Below are 22,239 nucleotides of genomic sequence, written 5' to 3'. Positions count from 1 at the left end.
TCTCTCTTGCCTTTTCAGAAGCCCACATACACAAATTAAGAAGAAAAGCGCCGCACGCACACATGACATCCATGTCACAGGCTAGCAAAGTGTCAGCCATCACTGTCTCTCTCTCTTTCTCTCTCCATAGCCTGACATCTCTCTGCATTTCACCAAGATGAATCTGGCAGGGGCCATCGTGTGTCTGACATTCTACGTCCACAGGGTTTCAGGTAAGAGTTCATTCTTTGGGGTTTGTTTGTTTGTTTGTTTGTTTTTCATTTGATGTGAAACATTTCCTGGTCACTGTGCTATTGAGTGTTTCTTATTTCTTCTTCCTCGTGTTACACGATAAAATGTTCACTTCAGTTGAAATTTAACCCTCTCTTAGACTTCAACACTCTCTTAAACTTTCTTACGGAACATTTTCTGGTCACTGTGCAATTGCATGTTTCTCACTTCTTCCTCATGTTGCAAGTTAAGTTTTATTTGAGTTATTTGAACTATTTGTTCACTTGTTGAATTATTGCAGGTGCATCTCTGTGGTGGTCAATTGGATTGATCACATCGTCAAAAATGTTTACAGGCTCAAATTACACATATTAGCTCTGAATGAATGACTATATTATCGAGAGAGAGATAGAGAGATAGAGAGAGAGAGAGAGATTCTGCATGTCTTGCTACACTTCATTTTGTTTCAGATCTACGTATGCTTTTTGACAATTTTGTTCTGAGATCATATGCCCAATATATGTACTTTTTTTCAATCATCTTGCTAATCTTGGTTGATTAGTACACACTCTGTCCTCTGTGCACACACACACACACACACACACACACACACACACACACACACACACACACACACACACACACACACACACACACACACACACACACACAGAGAAAAATAGGTCTATTTTTTTTGTCTTGTGCGGTCAGTAAGTGAGCTCTCCGAATAGTGCGTTATGCGTGTGAACCAAGCGCGAAGGAAATACATTTACAGAAACATTTACAGAAGTTCACCACCTCTCACTCAGACACATCTTTATTTAGTTCCCATTTAAAATACACTCTTAAGCGCGAACCTGATGACACACTGGGCGAAACGCGTTGTTCGCTCCGTAAAATAAAGTAAGAAAAAGAACAGTATGCAGTTTGTTCATTGCACTGGGCGAAACGCGTTGTTCGCTCCGTAAAATAAAGTAAGAAAAAGAACAGTATGCAGCGTGTGGTGTCTTTTGAATTTTGTTCATTGTTCACCTTCTCCTGCCTCACACCTTGAACTTTACTGTAGATCTCAGTTGGTGCCGAGCCATGACATTGTATTTAATTATATGCAATAGAGATAACAGCTCATTTGAAGAAGCATAATTAAAGTTTACCATAGCTAACATGATTAAGCATATGGAACAATTGAATTGTATATAAATGTAAAAATGTTTGTATGATAAGCATACAAATTTGTTATAGACGACCAGGTAGCAAACAATTTTACGCTTTGGGGATTAATAAAGCCTACTCACTCACTTAAGTACACACTCACTTACTCAAAAAAAATACTCCTGGTTGTGTGCTGTTTAACCAGTTAGGACATGGCGTTATAAACTTGCCAGTTACCAGAATGGCAATGACCAAGTCGTAGTGCATTATTAAAGGCCTTGTATTACAGTATGTGGACTATTACACGCCATTGCACCAGTGGAAAGCTGTAAATAGTCACTGAAACTACAATGCAATACAATACAATCTGTATTTTATAGAGCAATATCACAACTAAAGTTGTCTCAAAGCGCTTTCAAAATACACATACACACATTTACTGTCGTAACCCAAACAAAAAAAGAGGGCCTAATATCATGGGGAGGGGGCCCGTTTCTTCAAGTCAAGGGCCCATGTGGGCCCTCCGCCACATATGGGCCCCCCCTGCCTCGCGGGGGCTGCGGGGGTACACTTTACGCCCCTGCATATACACTTAGCCACATTCAAACACCAGGTGTGGAGGCTGCCGTTCGCCGCCAATTGTCCGGGTTTCATGTGAAAAGGTGCACACATACACACGCACACGCACACACGCACACGCACACACACACACACACACACACACACACACACACACACACACACACACACACACACACACACACACACACACACACACACACACACACACACACACACTTTCCCACATTCACACACCAGCTCTGGAGGCTGCCACACTATGACGGTATTCGGGGCCTTTATGTACTGACTTGGTCATTGGCTGCGTTTACATGAGACATTTAATTCAGAATTAGCTGAAAGCTTAATTCCACTTAGAAAGCGTCATGTAAACACTTGACAATTCGGAATTAAATGAAAGATCAAAGCAATTCGACTGAGCTATTTAATTTAGAATTATTGATTCAGAATTAAAAACCTCATGTAAAAGTAGCCAGTGTCATTCTGGTAAAACTAACATATAACAGCAGCAGCTGTCTAATTGGATTTTAATGTCAAGTCCTACTTACGACCTCACTAGTGAGTTTCGAGGAGCCAAGTAGCGCTGCTTAAATTTTGTCAGACAAAAAAAGAGAGCAACTGTGTTACAAACAGCCAGATACAGTATGCCTAAGATCTGCACTGCAGAGTGTTTTGGAGTACACTTCTATGACATTTTATTGTTACTTGAAGTTCAATAGAAGTATTGAACAAAAATCAAGAGACACCGCACACTGCTTACTTTTCTTTACTATATTTCTCGTTCGCTCCGAGAAGGACTCTCTTGAACTTCAATAGAAGTATATTAGCTTCATGCTTCTTTGGACTACATTGGAACATGTTAAGTCTGTAAAAAGTACATTATATTAATTATTGTAAATATATCAACAGGTATGCATGAAATACGTTTACAGTATACTCCCAAGTACGTGAAATATCATATGTAATACTATGATCCACAATGTTTCTCTGTGCTTGTACATTGAACACAGCCACAGGTCACATTAGTGATATGCATGCATAGTACAACTGACATTTACAGAGCCACAGAGATTTCAGATACGCATATCATTCCTACTCAACCTTGTACCATCTTCCTATGCTTAGTCACTTATCTTCTCCGTCCATCCTTTGGTCACCTACTTCTTTCTCACCTCCCATCATATCATGAAAATCATTAAAAGGAAGTGTGAGCCTATATATAGCAGGACATATATGTCATCATCGTCATGATGATGGGAACATGGTCATTTTTTTATGTACCACTTTACATTTTAAAAACTCCTACGATAATGGCAGAATAGTAACAATAACTAATATTTTCATGCAAACCAAAGATATTCCTTCGAGATAAATGGCTTTCTGTTTGAGAAATTTAGCTCCGAGAAGTGCATTGCATCATGGGACATGCATGAGCATATTGTAAACATACTTTTTCTTTGCAGGAAAAGTATTAGTTCATTTTTAACATGCTAAGTACACGTCAGTTGTGTTTCTATTATACTAAATTGAACTACTTTTTCACCTGGGATATTATAGACTAGGCCTACTTGATGCATACACTTACATGTACAGCAAAAATGACCAACGAATGACGGAAGTCATTTTTTCTCTATGGAGGGTTGACAAATTGAGAAACCAAAGCAAATTCGCCGGGAGTGACACGACCTGAGCAACCCGAGCGAATTTCAGTGATTAAAAGTCAGCTAATAGTATGGTAATGAGCAGCGTGCGATTTGTCAGAAAACCAGAAGGGGGGATATGTTTAAGATTTTGAACAATATCAATGGAGTTACATTAAATTGTGATTAAAAAGTAATGATTCAATTGTAGAAAAAGTGACCATATCAAAACCAGAAGAGGGGACCCATCCCTCCCTACAAATCACACCCTAATGAGTCAAGTCAAGTCAAGTCAGCTATGATGTGATTCATTGAAAACCGTTTGGAAATTTCATATCTTCAAATGTCCCAGGTTTACGAAACAGAGCCATTATGTGATTAGCTAAGTCAGACATGTCAATGTCACGTCCAAAATGAATAGGCCTACAGAAAATGTATGGCAAAACTTATTCAACGACCTCGTCTACTTGGTACCTTGGGTCGTTTCTGGGGTGCACACACAGTGAGACAGCAACTACTAGTTTGATTGAGTCTACACTTGCAAGTTGAATATTTGGCTTGGCGGAGTAGGTCTTCACTTTTTTCACGAGTGGTCTCATAGGTGGCTGAAGTCTGGGGTAGCCACAGGCGGTCTGCTAGGCCAGTGTTTCCCAACCAGGGGTACGTGTACCACTAGGGGTTAGCAAGCACTGCAGGGGGTACTTGGAAAAATGGAAAAATGTATGGAGCATAGTCAGATTGGGATATAGAGCATGAGTGAGGCGGTACTCATGGTATGACAAAAAGGCTTAGGTGGTACGCAAGACAAAAAAGGTTGGGAAACACTGTGCTAGGCAATTTCATCTCACCCAATATTCTTAAAATGGCAACCCAAAACAGGGGTCTTGTAGGTTTTAGATTGTTACCATGGCTACTGTATTCATCTAAATTAATTTCATTACAATGTACTGAAATGGAATAGTAAACAAGTTATGTCAGCATACATTATTTCTTATTATTATTTCTTAACCCAATGTGGTCACTGAGGTGTCTCTGTTATGATAGCCGGTTTTATATACAGTATATAAAGTAACTTATTTCAGCTGTTATTATTTTATTCCTGTTGTTACTATTGCATAAAAGTGCTATTTCCTGTGGTCTGAAAAACGGCTAGATGTGCATCTCTGCAGGGCCTGAGAGAGGAAGGGGTGGGTTTCAGCCAGGAAGACATGACATGATCTCACAGAGAGATCATTGCAGAGCACAGCAGAGCACACCAGTAAAACACACAAGGAAATGTCTGCATATTAAATCACATTTTTGTAAAAGTATTTTACAATTCAATGTTCAAAGTCTGATGAGGAGAGAAATCTGATGAAGTGTGAGGTCTGATGAGGGGCAAAAGTTGGAAAATGTGAACACTGTACGATCAAACCATCACTTGGCCTACGAAATGCACTAGTACACTAGTACACGGCGCTCCCCGTGTGGGCGTCTCCAGTTGTATAACAGAATGAAGAGGTGGAAAGCCCAAATCACTAGTCCAGTTGTTTTTTATTTTTTATTTTTATTTTTATCTTACCTTTATTTAACCAGGGAAATAAAATCACATTGAGAATAAAATTCTCTTTTACAAGTGAGCCCTGGCCAAGGCGGCAGCACACATCACAGTTACATTTACAGACAGGACACAGACAAAACAGAACAAATCAATATGGATAAAGAGATAAAATTACACAATAAAACCATAAAATAATAAACATAAAACAAGATTAGAAGGAGATTAAAAGATTAAAAGCAAGTGCAGACAGATTTAAAAGTGTCATTAAGATAGGTTTTAAACTCAGCTACAGACATAAAAACAGCAAGCTTAAGAGATTTCTGAAGTTCATTCCAATGAGTTGGGGCACAATGAATAAAAGCAGTTTTACCAAATTCTGTTTTTATCATGGGGACATTTAAAACAATGTAGCTACTTGAGCGTAGGTTATATCCTTGACTGCTAAAAGATAAAAGGCTCTGTATATAAAAGGGGAGCTGGCCAACTATGGCCTTATATATAAACAGAAGCCAGTGTTTATGCTGTCTAGTATGTAATGATGGCCAGCTTAGTAGGTCATACAACACACAATGGTGTGTAGAATGCTTTCTTCTAGTTATGAATCTTAAAGCAGAGTGATAAGTAGAATCAAGTGATTGTAAAAGTGCCTTGGTGGTATTTCTATAAAAAATGTCCCCATAATCTAAAACAGGCAAATATGTAGCTTCTACCGACTTCCTTCTTGCAGACTGAGAGAAACAAGCTCTGTTTCTGTAATAAAACCCCAACTTTAATTTTAGCTTTGACACCAATTGCTTAACATGAAGCTTAAAAGACACAACAGTTGTAAACAGTTGTGTCAGTGTCACAGTTTAGTAAATAACTGTGTGTGTGTGTGTGTGTGTGTGTGTGTGTGTGTGTGTGTGTGTGTGTGTGTGTGTGTGTGTGTGTGTGTGTGTGTGTGTGTGTGTGTGTGTGTGTGTTTGTGTGTGTGTGTGTGTGTGTGTGTGTGTGTTTGTGTGTGTGTCTGTGTGTGTGTGCGCGTGTGTGCGTGCGTGCGTGTGTGTGTTTGCGTGTGTGTGTGTGTGTGTGTGCGTGTGTGCGCGTGCACGCGTGTGTGTGTGTGTGTTTGTGCGTCTGTGTGTGTGTGCGTGCGTGCGTGTGTTTGTGTGTGTGTCTGTGTGTGTGTGCGCGTGTGTGTTTGTGTGCGTGTGTGTGTTTGCGTGTGTGTGTGTGTGTGTGTGTGCGTGTGTGTGCGCGTGCACGTGTGTGTGTGTGCGTGCGTGCGCGTGCGCGCATGTGTGTGTGTGTGTGTGTGTGTGTGTGTGTGTGTGCTTTTTTTTAATAGCTGAAGATATTCCGAATGAGAAGTTGTGCTACATTCTGGACGCGATTCTGGGCCTGTACGCACTTACACTTACAGTGATGTACATCAGACTCAGGGTAAGGTTCACAGTTGTGTAATATGCACACGTGTGTGTGTGTGTGTGTGTGTGTGTGTGTGTGTGTGTGTGTGTGTGTGTGTGTGTGTGTGTGTGTGTGTGTGTGTGTGTGTGTGTGTGTGTGTGTGTGTGTGTGTGTGTGTGTGTGTGTGTGTGTGTGTGTGTGCATGCATGCGTGCATGTGTGTGTGTGACAAAACTACTTTTTACTCTTTGATCAGTGTGACATTTGCAGGAATAATAACACACAGTATTGTGCAAATGTTATCAGCTGTTGAGTTGAAATTACACCTCAGAATTTTATACTGACCTTTGACTCAGCAGGTTGACTGTCCACCACAATACACAAAACATCATACACATTATTGCAAAACATATTAGAGAGAGAGAGAGAGAGAGAGAGAGAGAGAGAGAGAGAGAGTGCAACCGCTATGCTTTGTATGAAAGTGTCAGCAGTTGTAAAGACCCATCCTCTTCTACCCACAGATGACTTACTCGGGGCCGAAGAAATCTGGGGTACGTGACCACTACTTATGTTTGTGTGTGTGTGTGTGTGTGTGTGTGTGTGTGTGTGTGTGTGTGTGTGTGTGTGTGTGTGTGTGTGTGTGTGTGTGTGTGTGTGTGTGTGTGTGTGTGTGTGTGTGTGTGTGTGTATATGTGTGTGCGCGTGCGTACGCACACGGCTATGCACCGGATATGTTGTGTTGTGTGTATTGTGTGCCAGAGTGCATACATGTCTATGATGTATCTGCATGTAGTATGCAGCTTCTGTAGAGTAGCCATGCCATATAATGTATCAGATGGCGTAGGGCTGCACAATTAATTGAAAAATAATCAAAATCGTGATAAAATAGTGACATCGAATTCATGATTTTAATCGTGGCAATAGTGACCGACTTTTGAGAGCATCCTTGAAGCCAGAACATACTGACAGGCTGGTATTTCTGGCCAGATATCTGTCCACTTAAGTTTCATGCTATTGCCTTTACATAATTATTACAATTCATTTTATTTTGCTCATCCTGTATGTAATTCATCAATATGAAATCAATGATCGTGATTAATAATCGTGATTATGATTTTGACCAAAATAATCGTGATTATGATTTTTTCCATAATCGTGCAGCCCTAAGATGGCGCATTCAGGCCGACTGAGAACCGTGCCGGTGCCTGTTCCCGCAACTCATCGTGAACTGGCCGCCGTTCACGCCACAGATCTTAGCGTTCGCAAACCGGAAACTTGTTTTTTCTCCGTGAACCGTGACGACAACGTGACCGTCAGCAGGTTCATCCGGGTAACACAGTCACGTGCGGAACAGGTTCAGAGCCCGGTATGAAGAACACGGGCGGTTCGCAGATAAGCACTTCAGTGCTGAACGTAACTGGTTCAGGCGCCAGTTTGTTCTGGTCGGCCTGAAAACTCTAACAGTGGCTCTCAACAGTGTTTGAACAAACAGCCCCTTAACCTCATGGTAAGTCTGCCAACGCCCCCTTGACCTCATAATAAGCCTGCCAGCACCCCCTTGACCTCATAATAAGCCTGCCAGCGCCCCCTTGACCTCATAATAAGCCTGCCAACCAGTGGTGTAGTCTATTTTTTTATGGTGGATATACTGTATATTTGAGCATTTTTTGAAGTGGGTATACTGTCTATATTTGTGCTATTCAAAATAATGGATCAATCAATTTTAAGTGGGTATACTGAAATCCCTGAAATTTAGAAGTGGGTATATTCCGTATACCCGCATTCTACGTAGACTACACCACTGCTGCCAACGTCCCCCTTAGTATTAAAAAATGCTGAAAAAATACAAAGTGATCCTCTCACCCAACATTCTTAAAATACCTACTCAGGACAGGGCTCCTGGGGGTTTGAGATTTGCCAAGTAAATCCTTTATTAGTCTACAATACAGTAAATCCTCTATTAGTCTACAATACAGTGCAGGAATGACTGAAATAACAAATTATGTCAGAACATTATTTAGGTTTTTTTTTATTACTTTACTGCAAGTTTGTTCACAAATTACAGTTTTCTTCTGATCGCTTCTAATTAGGTCTACATCTTGCAGCTATTTTCCTTTTTTATCCTTAACATAAATATATAAATATAAATAATATAACATAAAAGTGAGAATAAAATCCAAGAATTTACATGTAGTTTTCATACAGAAAGGGAAAAACACACAAGCACCACGTACGCACGCACGCACACGCACGCACGCACACACACACACACACGCATGCACGCACGCACGCAGGCACGCACGCACGCACGCACGCACGCACGCACATGCACACACACGCACGCACGCACACACACACACACACACACACACACTTTCCTGTAAGAGAAAACAACATTGCTGAGTGGAAAGTGACTGACATAGAACATTTAAAGAAAGACAGGGGAGTAGATCCAATACTGATAACAATGTGTAGATAACTATTTTATTGCGCAACAGGATGTCACAGAAAAAGCCCGTACCAAAAGCATTATGTTAACCCTTTCATGGAGAGCCTCTAATATCAGCTTGTTTTAACCTACATTACACTTAGCTGACGCTTTTTTAATCCAAAGCAAGTTACAGTTGAAGAGTTCAGATGCAAAAACCCCTAACTCTTTTTTCTGAAGACCTGCACTTCTATATTTTTAGAGAACCCCGTTGTGGGTTTGGTTTACATTCATGTACTTGATAATAGGCTACATACAGGCCTAAATAGCTATATGACATAAATAATTTTTAAAAATGCAATTTTGACAGCTTTGTATTAAATAAAAATGAATTAAGATTGTTTTCTGAAAAGGCACTTAGGGGGTTTTGCATCCGAACTCTTATTATCCAGTTATTTACAGGGTGTTGGTTACAGTCCAGGGAGCAATGTGGGGTTATGCTCAAGGGCACTTAAGACATGGATGGAGGCGTAGTGAGAAGATCTAAAACCCACGTCCTTAACCACGTCCAATCACAGCTTCTTTTTTAAACAACTGACCCTTTATATTTTGCATTTGGTTGATCAGCTAAGTGAATTTCATCTCGATTGTTGCCATGGCAACCCCCAATCCCAATCTCAAACCCTAATCTCAGCGCAGCTGCTCTTGCAAATGGAAACAGCAACGGTATATGTAGTTTAAGTCAAACTGTTAAGTCATTTTGAAGTCAAACTGTTAAATATGGATCTCAAGATTAAATCATTCATGGATTTAAAGTTATAATTTAAGCTCCCAGATAAGCTATTCTTTAACCCTCCTGTTACCCTCAAATTTTGGAACATCCGTGATCCTTGGGGTCAATTTGACCCCAACCACTTAAATGTCTACAAAATCAGTAGAAAACAACACTTTGGCACATGTTTATGTCTCAGATATGTATTATTGCTCTGTTGGTGACATAAAAAGTCAATTAAATATATCCTAGCACCCCCACACATAGCCCACACACCAAAAAAACTTAACCATCACTAGGCGCAAATTAGAAAAAATAGCAATAAAATGTCATGAATTGGTCTAAAAAAAGATGGACACATATTATTGAAATTGTATTGGCTCCATATACTCCTTAAATATGAATTTCTATTACTTATAACATTTGAAAAGAATTTTAATTTTTATTTATCTATCTATTACCATATCTATTACCACTATTTATCTATCTATTACCATATCTCGATTTGACCCTAAAAGAAATAGACATATTCCCAAACATTCAAGGCAAGGCAAGGCAAGTTTATTTATATAGCGCATTTCATACACAGGTGCACCTCAATGTGCTTCACAATGTTAACAGAGTGCTTCACAAAGTTATTCAGAAGGTTTTTTTAAGTCCATCATTCATTTTGTTAATGATTGAATGTATATTTATAGCACAAGTATAATAGTTAGGTAAGAACATGGATACATTGCCAACCAAGAGTTTCGGGAACAACATAGAAAATCATTGTTTTCTACATTGTTTCTACGCTTGAATTAGTGTGCACATAAGGAATTTTTTTTTGCATGTGCTCCTTGTAGACATATTACATGGTCATGGTTGTGGGGTAATGTTTGAAGGAACAGGGCTAGCAACTTGTATGTTTACTTCTATTCACTATGTATGCCCACTGGAGAACTTGTGGTATGGCTGTAGGCGCGGAGTGGCCGTCGGGAGATCGGGGACTTGTCCCGGTGGGCCGCGGCCGTGAAATGTAATATCGCGGCCGCCCTGCGTTCTTATCCGGCCCTGAAGTTTTGAGATTGTACTTATATGCACTGACTTCCCAATTTCCACTTCCCCATGCTTCATTAGAAATGACTAGCCAGTATTTATACCGTATACCAGACGGCAATACCTCACTGACGGTGTCAAACAGTAAATTGGCCACACCCCTTCTCTACTGATAATTTTCATACACCGTAGATCGCGGAAGTTTACAAGATCTTAGTAACACAGTTTCGTTTTCAGTATTTAAATAACCTGTGATATGTAGATTGGTTACCAAAGGATGGAAATATTAATAAATTATGATTTATTTTCCGATTTCCACACGACTGTTACAGTTTACAGTCTTTCCAGTCCAGATTCACTTGCTCTGTGGTTATTGAATTGGGTTACGAACAGACTCCACCAAGTGGTAAGGAAGAGAACTGCACCTAACAGAAGCAATGGGTTTTGTAGAATGTAGCCTATGCCTGAAGAAATGGAACAAAATAATTACCACACAAGATTCTGATGTGACCAGTGCTGGGTGTGTAGGCTAAGCTGTGGATTAAAGTAGAGTGATTGCAAGAAACAAAGACATTTGCTGCGACGAAGACAGCGTTTTAAGGTAGGCCTACACCGTTTGGTTATACATTTTGTTGACTTATGGTTGTGCTTTGAAGTAGCTAGGTTTGGCTTATTTGCTGCATGTTTATTGCACAATGTAGACAGACTTTTTGTAAGCTATAGGCTACACTATATTTTGTAAGCCTACTCTTCTAAAAATCCCAACACTCAAAACTTTGTGCCCATGCTCATCCTGTCTTCCTTAAACGATATTTCAATTTCAAACTGTCAAAATGACAGTGGAGTGCACATTTGCATGGAACAGTAGCGTGATGTAGCCTAACCTAGTAGGCCTATGAATGCTTTGGACTGTGATGATGGCTCCAGTGGTGTAGTCTACTTTTTGAAGTGGGTATACTGTATATTTGAGCATTTTTTGATGTGTACTGTATATATTTGTGCTATTGTAAATAATGGATCAATCAATTTTAAGTGGGTACTGTAATCCCTGAAATTTTGAAATGGGTGCGTATACCTGCGTTTTACGTAGACTACACCACTGGCTGTGCATTTCATCAAGGTGTAGGCTAAATTCTCCAATTCAGGTTGATATTTTGACAACACTAATGTTCACATGTAGTACGACTGCAGATTTCGTGGCTTTTGTCTTTTTGGTTAGGAAACCATGTTGTTCGCTTTGGTTTTTTTTTGTTTTTTTTAAAAGAGGGCCGCCAAGGGGAAAATTCTCCCGGTGGGAAAAGGTGGGCCACTCCGCCCCTGTATGGATGCCAAAGTGTATGTCCTTCACAAAAGTTACAACTGTTGCTGTTCCTTCATTCTCTATGTCAGGTAGCACCAGTTTATAACCAATGCTGAAGACAACTTAAGTCAATTTGGAACAACATACTGAAGAGAGGAGAAGAATAGCACCATTATATCTCTCAAATTAGCAAATAAACTTGAGATCGTCTCCATCTAAAGAAGTACGACAGCTTTTCACCATCAAAACAGTCCATTTCAATATTTGGATCACAATCATAAAGCTTCTCTTCAAACATACCATCACTTATAATTTTATGTATGCTTGGCACAGAACAGCTGTGGTGGGTGCCATGATGGTGCTATAGGTACAACATGGTTCAATTGGTGGATTTTGTGAAAATGTCAATGCTGTAGCCACCACTGCCCAAAATGTTGCCGTGAATTAGTTTCAGGCCTCCCCCATATCATTAGTATTTTTAGTTATCAGGGCCCAAACAAAAGCAAAATGTTCAGAAGAAACATGGCTGAATAGCTTATTTTCATGTATTTCACATTATCTAAACAGATTTTAACATTTATTTGCAAAATATGGGTGTTCCATTTATATGTTTTATACACTTGAAACAATTGGGGTCAAATTGACCCCATGGAACACGGATGTAACAAAAATGTGTACAACACTTAGGAAAAACATTTTTGTTGAAATTTCACTTTTTTCACATTTATCCCATCTACTTCAGGAAAAGTCATCAAATATGAGTCAGAAGAAATATGTACTTCATTTATTTTCCAGGTGTTAAACATTGAATTGGGTCAAATTGACCCCAAGGGTAACATGAGGGTTGTAGGCTACTTACAACTAAGAAGCCTTATTACAACATTTATTAAAGAAAGGCAATTAAGGGTTAAATTATCGAAAATAGAGGAGTTGCTATTTTCTTCAGAAACTTTAAAAGGGAAAATAAGTATATTTTACAACCTTATGACAAGAGAAGGCCCATCATTATTTGTGGGGTTGAGAAAGATATGGGAGAATGATATAGGGAAAATATTTGATGATAACGCATGGTTAAATATTTGTAATAACATTAATTTCCCCTTCACTAGCAATAAAATCAAAGAAGCAACTTTCAAATTTATCTACAAAACCTATTTAACCCCTTCAAAAATGCACAAAATATCAAAAGATATCACAGCTGTGTGTCAAAGATGTAATAAGGTTGAAGGGACGTTAATACACATGTTTTGGGATTGTAGCCTGTTAAAAAAACGTTTGGGGCTCAATACATGTATTTATTGAAGTAGTCTTGGGTAGACAGTTCAATTGTTGTAAAGTATATGAAAGATTGAATGTCCTTTGAAATAAAAAGATTTAACAAAAAAACCTGTTAATTGCATTTTCCATAGCACATTTATAAAACAGTTTGGTTACACAATAGAGTAAGTGGTACATAATCGTGAAAAACGCACTCAGAGACCTTTGCCAAGGAAGCTGTTTTATAGAACATTTGACCATGTTACACCCTATTTAAAAAAAAAAAGTCTTTCTGTCTTATTTTTGTGGAATTAGAAACTTGAATGTCAAAATTCGCCATATCCCGCAATGGTGAAGAATCTTTTTTAAAAATCCTGGTTCCGGTTCATGATCCGCATCACCACCAAAACCAAAATTAATTCCAACAACTCCACAAGGTTTCATCCAAATCCGAAAGCATAACCTGTTTGGTGGAGGTAATAGAACATTTGTTGAAAAAGGTATACATAATACGATACATTTAGAGAAAGGCAAAAGCAAAAGAAGATATGTACAACATAATCATGAAGAGAATGAAAAAAAGAACATGAAACCTTTTTGTTTTTCTTCAGAAAAACATACATGGAAGACTCTCTAGTGAAAGGAAAGATATATATTTTAGTACAACAGAGTAAAATAGGCTATGAATGTACTGCACTATCTAGCCAACATGCATTGCCATATATGTAGAGTTGAGCAAACACTGCAAAATGCAAAAACGTTTGGCAATCCGTTTCACCTTTGACTGATTTTACAAATCTGGGCCAAAATCTAACTAGCTTCTTGCGGTGGGTGTTCGAAGCAATAAAGACAGTCAGGGCAGCATCAAGTCACGCTCGACAGAAAGAAAACATTTTGAAAGGTGTGTGTGTGTGTGTGTGCGTGCGTGCGTGCGTGCGTGTATGTGTATGTGTGTGTGTGTGTGTGTGGTGTGTTCATGTTCATGCATGTGTGTGTGTGGGTAGAGGTGAACGTTGAGGCTAACAGAAACAGAAAGAGGAACATTCTCCCCGATGTCTGTCAGCCTGTCTAGAAATAGCACGCAGGCAGGCAGGGGCAATACATAGATTTAGGAACAGCAGGCAGGCAGGGGCAATACATAGATTTAGCACGCAGGCAGGCAGGGGCAATACATAGATTTAGGAACAGCAGGCAGGCAGGGGCAATACATAGATTTAGGAACAGCAGGCAGGCAGGGGCAATACATAGATTTAGGAACAGCAGGCAGGCAGGGGCAATACATAGATTTAGGAACAGTGCTCTTTAGAGGTCAGTGCAGTGGAAACACACACACACACACACACACACACACACACACACACACACACACACACACACACACACACACACACACACACACACACACACACACAGACACACACACACACACACAGAGAGAGAGAGAGAGAGAGAGTTTCATTCATATACAATACAATATGACACCCCCCCCCTCCCCAATAAAAATGAACAAACTAAATTCCTTCTTTTTTCCAAAGGTTAACTGAGGTAGGGATGCTGGCGACACATGGAGGCAAAATGAGCGAAGTGAGGAGAGGCAAACTCTGACCGCTAACAGGTTGTCCGAGCGAATCAATCAACTGAAATATTTATTTTGCTGATTTGATCGGCCACCGCAGGCTAAATCCGCTCCTCGTTTGCGGAATATTAATATTTGAACTCTGCTTCGCCCCTGTTCATTTGCCATCACCACACTTCGATTCCCTCATAGGATGGCAAAGTTCATTTCGCCTGGTCAAGTTCATGTGGTGTCCCCAGCCGTACAAGTTTCCTGATGTGACACCCATGACAGCGAAGAATTGGGTATAAGGCCAAACACCCAGTAGCCATTTACAAGTATAAGAGTTTTGATCTCTCGTTAACAAATGAACAGAGTATGCACATTTAGAATGCACATTTCAAAACTCTGGTTTTAAAAATATCCCCTGTAGGGGGATAAAGCGCATCTATTACAATGAAGTTTTTATTTTTTTATCCACATGTCGCGTTTACACATAAACTGATTTTTTTTTTCAAAACACACATTTGTGTAACCAGCACCTTAACCCCTCAAGACACAGCATTATAAATTAGCTGTTACCAGAATGGCAATGACCAGATCGTAATGTATTACTAAAGGCCCCGCACACTGTCATAGTAGTGTAGTACTATTGTAGTTAACTTTCATTGTGTCTATTAGCGTGCCACTGGAGGTAGCCTACGGCGTGCATTAAGGGGATACACACTTGGCCCTCCTCACCTGTACATTTGTTTTCAAAGATCCCAAAAGAATCTCCCACTCTAAGAAGAATAAAGAATAAAGGTTCCCCCATAGAACCTTTAGGTTCCCCCACCCCACAGTGGCAAACTGAAGAACCTCCATTTTGCACAGCGTTAGGTCACAAATGTGTCCCACCCAATGATACCAGAGAGAGTAGAGAGAGAGAGATTCCATTGGCCCATTGTTTCCGGGTTCTATTATTGGAAGGGGGAGGGGGGGAATCCCCCTTTAGGCAGACCTAGGCAGACCTAAGGACTGTTCTATTCAATGGTAGGAGTATTATGACACGCCCCTTTAGGCAGACCGGAAGCTGGTCATGTTAGGTGCCCATAGAAACCTATTACATTGGCATATCTCTATATACTTAAAGCATCTCTGATGATACAGTAACAAGAGTCAGTGGTCTCACCTCTACATCCTGTCTTGTCCACTTTTTAGGCTGCCAAACCAGGCGAGGGCATTTATCAGGTAAGATGGCTGACTCGCCTCATTTTGATTTCATAGACTGTGCGCGTGTGTGTGTGTGTGTGGGTGGGGGGGGGTGTGGGTTTCTGCCTCTTTATGCTTTTGCCGTTCTGTCTGTACTCTCTCTCTCCTCTGTATCTGATTCTCATATCTCTCTTTCTATCTACTATCCACCTCTCTCTCTGTCTCTCTCTTTGTATTTTTTCTTCTCACTCTCTCTTCTGTATCTGATTCTAATCTCTCTCTCTCTCTCTCTCTCTCTCTCTCTCTCTCTCTCTCTCTCTCTCTCTCTCTTTCCTGTCCTATAGGGTTTGAGCCCCCATGCCCCGGACACCTATGAGTCTATCCAGGTGAAGAAGGTGAAGGCGTGAGGGATGCGGCCTGCTCAGCCTCCTCTGATGCCGAACCACATCGCACTGACCTGTAGAACCACATCGCACTGACCTGTCGAACCACATCGCACTCACCTGTCGATCCACATCACACTCACCTGTCGATCCACATCGCACTCACCATGTCGAACCACATCGCACTCACCTGCCGAACCACATCGCACTCACCTGTCGAACCACATCGCACACAATAACATCCCACAGTGCTAATCCAACATTTAGAGAGTAGGGGCCAACTCGGCAACGCTTCACTTTACGGTACAGTTACCATACATATAATTACTGTGTACTTTCTGGAGAACAGCAGGCTAACAGAGAGAAATTCACGGTCTCTAACGGGTAAAAAGGGGGAAATTACAAAGTAAATACCATTAATTGGGTAACAACAGAGTAACAGAGAGAAGTTAGATGATTAGATGGTTAGAAAATACGCAGTAGTTTCAGAGTAATTCTTGAGATATGTGTATATTGTATTTACTTTGTAATTACCCCTTTTTACCAGTTAGATACCATGTCCTTCTCTCTGCTCCCCTGTTGTTACCCAGAAACTACAATTACTGTACCTTAATGTAAAGCGTTACCACCAACTCGATTTTGTTGAATCCCACTCTCTCAGTTGTTTAATTAACTCTGCGAAATTTCACCGTGCTCCTGCTCTCGGACCTGCCTGACTATAGAGCTCTCATATAACCGCTTCTTCTCACAATCTGCATGGCAATAATATATTTTTTATTTCAAAATAGATTTCGCTGTTGCAGCTATACTATTGTGATATTTCATGTCATATACCTGTTTCGTATAGGGAAATAGGCTTTGGTTGCTTTGCTGAATTATTAGATGTACAAGTTAAATTAAAACAATAATAATAATAATTTAGAGTTCACCTTTTTGTTTGTCTTTCTGGCTGTCAATGTTTTTTTAATTCTCTCTCTGTGTGTAATAGAGCAGGGCACAAGCTTAGGCGGAGGCGTGACACTGTTTAAATGTCATCAGGATTCAATGTGTTTTTTTTCACCCCAAGGCTAGCAGTTCAAACTGTAAGCAGCAAGGAATAACACAAAGAGGCACAGACATGTCAACACAGATTCACACGCGAAAAGTAATACACAGACAGACAGTGCAAAATACTCAGGTGATGAAACATTGGGCAAGTCTTTGAGCTATGATGTCTGGGCAACGTAAGGTGTTGTTTTTGCACCGTTTATTACCATGACACTGTGGTGTAGAGCACTGTTTCCCAACCAGGGGTATGTGTACCACTAGGGGTACACGAGCACACTGAAGGGGGTAGTTGGAAAAATGTAATTTTAACAAATGCATGGAGCATAATCACACTGGAATAGAAAAAGCGATGTAAACACAAGTTCGGGGGCACAACAAAAAGGCTCGGGGTGTACATGAGACAAAAAAGGTTGGGAAACACTGGTGTAGAAATTGTGGATTAGCGGCAGACAACTTCTTTTAATCATTCCATCAGGAAGTAGAAATGCACTCAGAGAGTGCAGACCTTCGCCAAAGAAGCTGGTTGATAGAACATTTGACTATGTCACACCCTGTTTTTATTTTGTCTTTCTGCCTTAGAAACGGGAATGTCAAAATTCGCCCTGTCCCGAATTTAAATTTGCGGTCACTAAGGGTGTCTAGATTTCTAGGCTAGCAATAATGAAGAGTCTTTAAAAAAAAATTCTGGTTCCGGTTTGTGATCCGGATCACCACCAAAATTGAATCACTGGTTCCTTTACTCATGTCCAACAACTCCACAAAGAGTCATGCAAATCCGTTCTTAGCTTTTGGAGTGATCCTGCTGACAGACAGCCAAACAAACAGACAAACAAACAGACAGACAGACAAACCAACGCGACCAAAAATATAACCTCCTTGGTGGAGGTAGTTAGAAATCATGTTATTGTCCAGCAACACAGCTCAAAAAGTTCCCTTGTGTATCATTACCTTTATAGTGTTGCACCTTAATGCTGTGCTGTATCAAGAACTTCTTGATTGTAACGTGCTTGCACATTTCTGTTTTGTAATACAATAAAATCACTGGTGTGTACATAGAGTGTGTCAGATTCTTTTTTTTTGTACTTGTTGCTTTATATGATAGTGTTTTTCCCCTTTTACTAGAACTGTGGACTATAGGATACACATCTGAGCCATATCATCACAAAAAGTTGAGATGATGGTAACATGTTTGCAGCACGTGTGTGTGTGTGTGTGTGTGTGTGTGTGTGTGTGTGTGTGTGTGTGTGTGTGTGTGTGTGTGTGTGTGTGTGTGTGTGTGTGTGTGTGTGTGTGTGTGTGTGTGTGTGTGTGTGTGTGTGTGTGTGTGTGTGGCAGCCGTGGCCTAGCGGTTAGAGAGTTGGTCTTTCAATCTAGGGGTTGCAGGTTCGGATCCCCCCTAACCTCTCCCTACATCTCCAGCTGAAGTGCCCTTGAGCAAGGCACCTAACCCCACATTGCTCCAGGGACTGTAACCAATACCCTGAAAAATAATAACTGTAAGTCGCTTTGAATAAATGAAAGCGTCAGCTAAGTGCAATGTAATGTAATAATGTGTGTGTGTGTGTTGCGTGTGTGCGCGTGCGTGTGCGCGCGCGTGCGAACATGCGCGTGTGTGCGTGTGTGTGAACGAGCGTGCGTGTTGAGTGTGGACATACGTAACTGGGACGTTCCCAGACTACACCTTTCGAACATAGGCTTGCTCATGCTCAAGACATGTAGCTGTTTTTGGCGGTGCATGTCAAATACGTTATCAGAAGAAGTAGAGAAGGCCATACTCACAGGGAGATGTGATCAGAAGGGTGTGAGAAAGACTTGACTCACTAAGCTGAGAAAAAAAGAACACGTTTCCATGTCACCGTTTGCAAGTGATGTTATCACCGTCAAACAGGGCCGGTTTTTAGCATAGGCCGGCTAGACGGTCGCCTAGAGCGCCATGTGAAGAAGGGGCGCCGAAATGGCGCTCTCCTATGCGTAATTTTGCGATATGAAGTTTTTTTTATGAAGTCGCAATCAACAAAGAGTGGCGAAAGCGCTCCTCACGGCAAAGCGCCCCTCAGCCAATAGTAATATCGCTTCCAACTGTCTCTGGGAAGTCTGTGAACCAATAAACAGACAGTTCTGAGAAAGGGGGCGGGACGAGTGACAGCCTGCGCTCTATTTTGAATTTGGAGACTCACTCGAGAGACAGAGGGCAAGCGCAAACAATAGTGCTGCTCTGCTGGATGGAGATTATTATGTTCTCATTAAACCACTCATTGCATGATGCAGGAGTTTCAGAGGGTGTTTTGGAACTATGTGATTTAATCAGCAACCGTTTGTGATTGTGGAAAGCCTAATAGTTATGAGGTTACTATTTGGAATTAGAGAGAAAAAGAGCTTTGTTTTTGATCAGAGAAATCGCTAGTTAGCATGCTAACATTAGCCAAGTATGCCAAGCAATGAAATCCAGTAAAGTAGCTGTTAGTAGCCTACTCACTACTCACTAACACCCACCTGATATCATAATAGGCCTACTTGCTTAGGTTGACAAGCAATGTAAAGTAAGACTGGTGCAATGTTTAAAACAATTTTAGCTGCCATATCTCCTTCCATCCACATGAATTAGGCTACCTGCTTGTTGTAAGCTTAAAAAAAACATTAATTTCCAGACCAGAATGACATAGCCTACATTAATCATGTAACAGAACCATGCACAGCAGACAAGTGAGGCTATTTACTATATTTTGTATATTATGAAATTCAATAGCGTGACAGCTCTTCTCCCTTTCTCTCACCCTGTCCCTCCAGTTCAAACACATAGATAGCCCCCTTCTCATTCTCCTACTCACAAATGCACCACTATTTCCAGTCCAGAAATGAAATTGGTTTGGAAGACAGCACAAATGTGTAGCTTATTAAAATTGTTATGCTGCCATGCTTTGTGATGCTGTAGGTAGTGTAGATCAATGCAGACCTCCTTGGTAGGCTTATTGTCTACACATGCATTTTACATGCAAATGTAGGCCTACTGTATCACTCTCCTGGCATTTCAATTTCACGTTACAATTCAAACACATTGATAACCTCCATCTCATCTGGGGTTGGGGGCCCCACCACCATCACATCCAACATACCACACAGTGAAGCTACTTTCATGCGACTCAATCTGATGTGTTGGTCGCCTGTCAAAAAGAACCACAAATCCATTTGATGAAAAACGGTTATTGTTCTTGATGCTATTTAGTTAAGCGTACTACGGATATTACTCTTGTGATCTGTAAGGTATAAGAAGGGGGGGGGGGGGGGGGGGGGGGGGGGGGTGGGGGGGGGGGGGTGGGGGTGGGGGTGGGGGGGGGGGGGGGGCGCCAGAACTCAAACTCGCCTAGGGCACCAAATAAGCCAGAACCGGCCCTGACCGTCAAATGTCATTTTAAAGGCCTCAAACAGGGGGAGGAGGCAGGCGGTGCTGGGAGGCAGAAGATATTAGACCACTTCAGAAGTGAGGATGACATGATGACATGCTTTTCTACGACATTATGATTAGCTCCGTACATATATTCATAGTCATGGTCAGTCATGGGTGAGCGGTTAGGGCGTCAGACTTGCATCCCAGAGGTTGCCGGTTCGACTCGCGACCCGCCAGGTTGGTGGGGGGAGTAATCAACCAGTGCTCTCCCCCATCCTCCTCCATGACTGAGGTACCCTGAGCATGGTACCGTCCCACCGCACTGCTCCCCATGGGGCGCCACTGAGGGCTGCCCCCTTGCACGGGTGAGGCATAAATGCAATTTCGTTGTGTGCAGTGTGCAGTGTTCACTTGTGTGCTGTGGAGTGCTGTGTCACAATGACAATGGGAGTTGGAGTTTCCCAATGGGCTTTCACTTTTCACATATTAGCTCAGTCTATATAGATAGACCAATGGGGAGCCCCATCTAAATTCATGGCTGGGCTGTAAGGAAAACCCTAACCACCAACCGACCAAACAAAAGACAAGAGCATCAGCCCTGAGAACTGCTGGCCCACCGGGAAAATACCCTGTATGCCAGACTACCAGTCCAGCCATGGAAGATGAACATGAGCCTGAGAGCAGTGGCAGTGACTGGTCTTGAATTACAGCACTATAGAGTGACTGAATGGCAGATGCGATTTCAAAACTGCAGGAATCACCATTGGAGGATGGTCAATTAAATCATTTGAACCTTCATTTTCACATAGTACCTTAACCAATCAGTAACGGAGCTCGCGGGTGAGTTCTACGTCACCACTCTCAACTGTTTGCTGATTGGCGAAACACTGAGAGAACCGAGCTCGAGGCTTTTGCCAGACGATGTGCGGAGCCAAAATCTTTGGGTGGAGTACAGAGGATGGCGTCGCGAGGCTAGCACTGTGTAATATTTCAAGTAGTTTATTCCCTGGATTCATGCTGCCCATTCACTAATGTTACATTTTTCATGAAGATTTATCACCACCATCAAACTCTAAGTATTCATTATGAGTCATTCTTTATTATATTAGTCATTATTTAGTGAATATTCAGGAAAATATCACATTTGTCAGTAGATAGCACAGTTTCAATGAGCTGCATAGTTGCAATACCTATTCTGGCCACCGTTTCTACACAGTGCACCTTTAAGTATATGAAATCTTTAAATTCCTCGGCTCTCATACCCAGTTTTGGTCTCAGTAAAGATTCAAGATTCAAGATTTATTTTACTACATCTCATTATAGGTTTATAATAGAGTAAAAACTATTTTTGCTTTGTCTCCTCAAAAGATAAAGAAA

General features: G+C 41.1%; 1 protein-coding gene across 1 annotated transcript; it reads left to right on the top strand.

Moving 5' to 3' along the window:
• Window positions 1-79: 79 nt before the first annotated feature.
• Window positions 80-17,855, top strand: LOC134447699 (high affinity immunoglobulin epsilon receptor subunit gamma-like). The gene is made up of 5 exons (XM_063197297.1): window positions 80-212; window positions 6,449-6,543; window positions 7,028-7,057; window positions 16,057-16,086; window positions 16,392-17,855. Exons 1-5 carry the CDS (start codon window positions 158-160, stop codon window positions 16,452-16,454), a joined length of 273 nt encoding a protein of 90 aa, XP_063053367.1. The 5' UTR covers window positions 80-157; the 3' UTR covers window positions 16,455-17,855.
• The last annotated feature ends 4,384 nt before the right edge of the window (window positions 17,856-22,239 follow it).

This window comes from Engraulis encrasicolus, chromosome 1, assembly GCF_034702125.1.
Source record: "Engraulis encrasicolus isolate BLACKSEA-1 chromosome 1, IST_EnEncr_1.0, whole genome shotgun sequence".
In the NCBI taxonomy this organism is placed as follows: Eukaryota; Metazoa; Chordata; class Actinopteri; order Clupeiformes; family Engraulidae; genus Engraulis; species Engraulis encrasicolus.
This window is presented reverse-complemented; position numbering and strand designations above follow the sequence as displayed.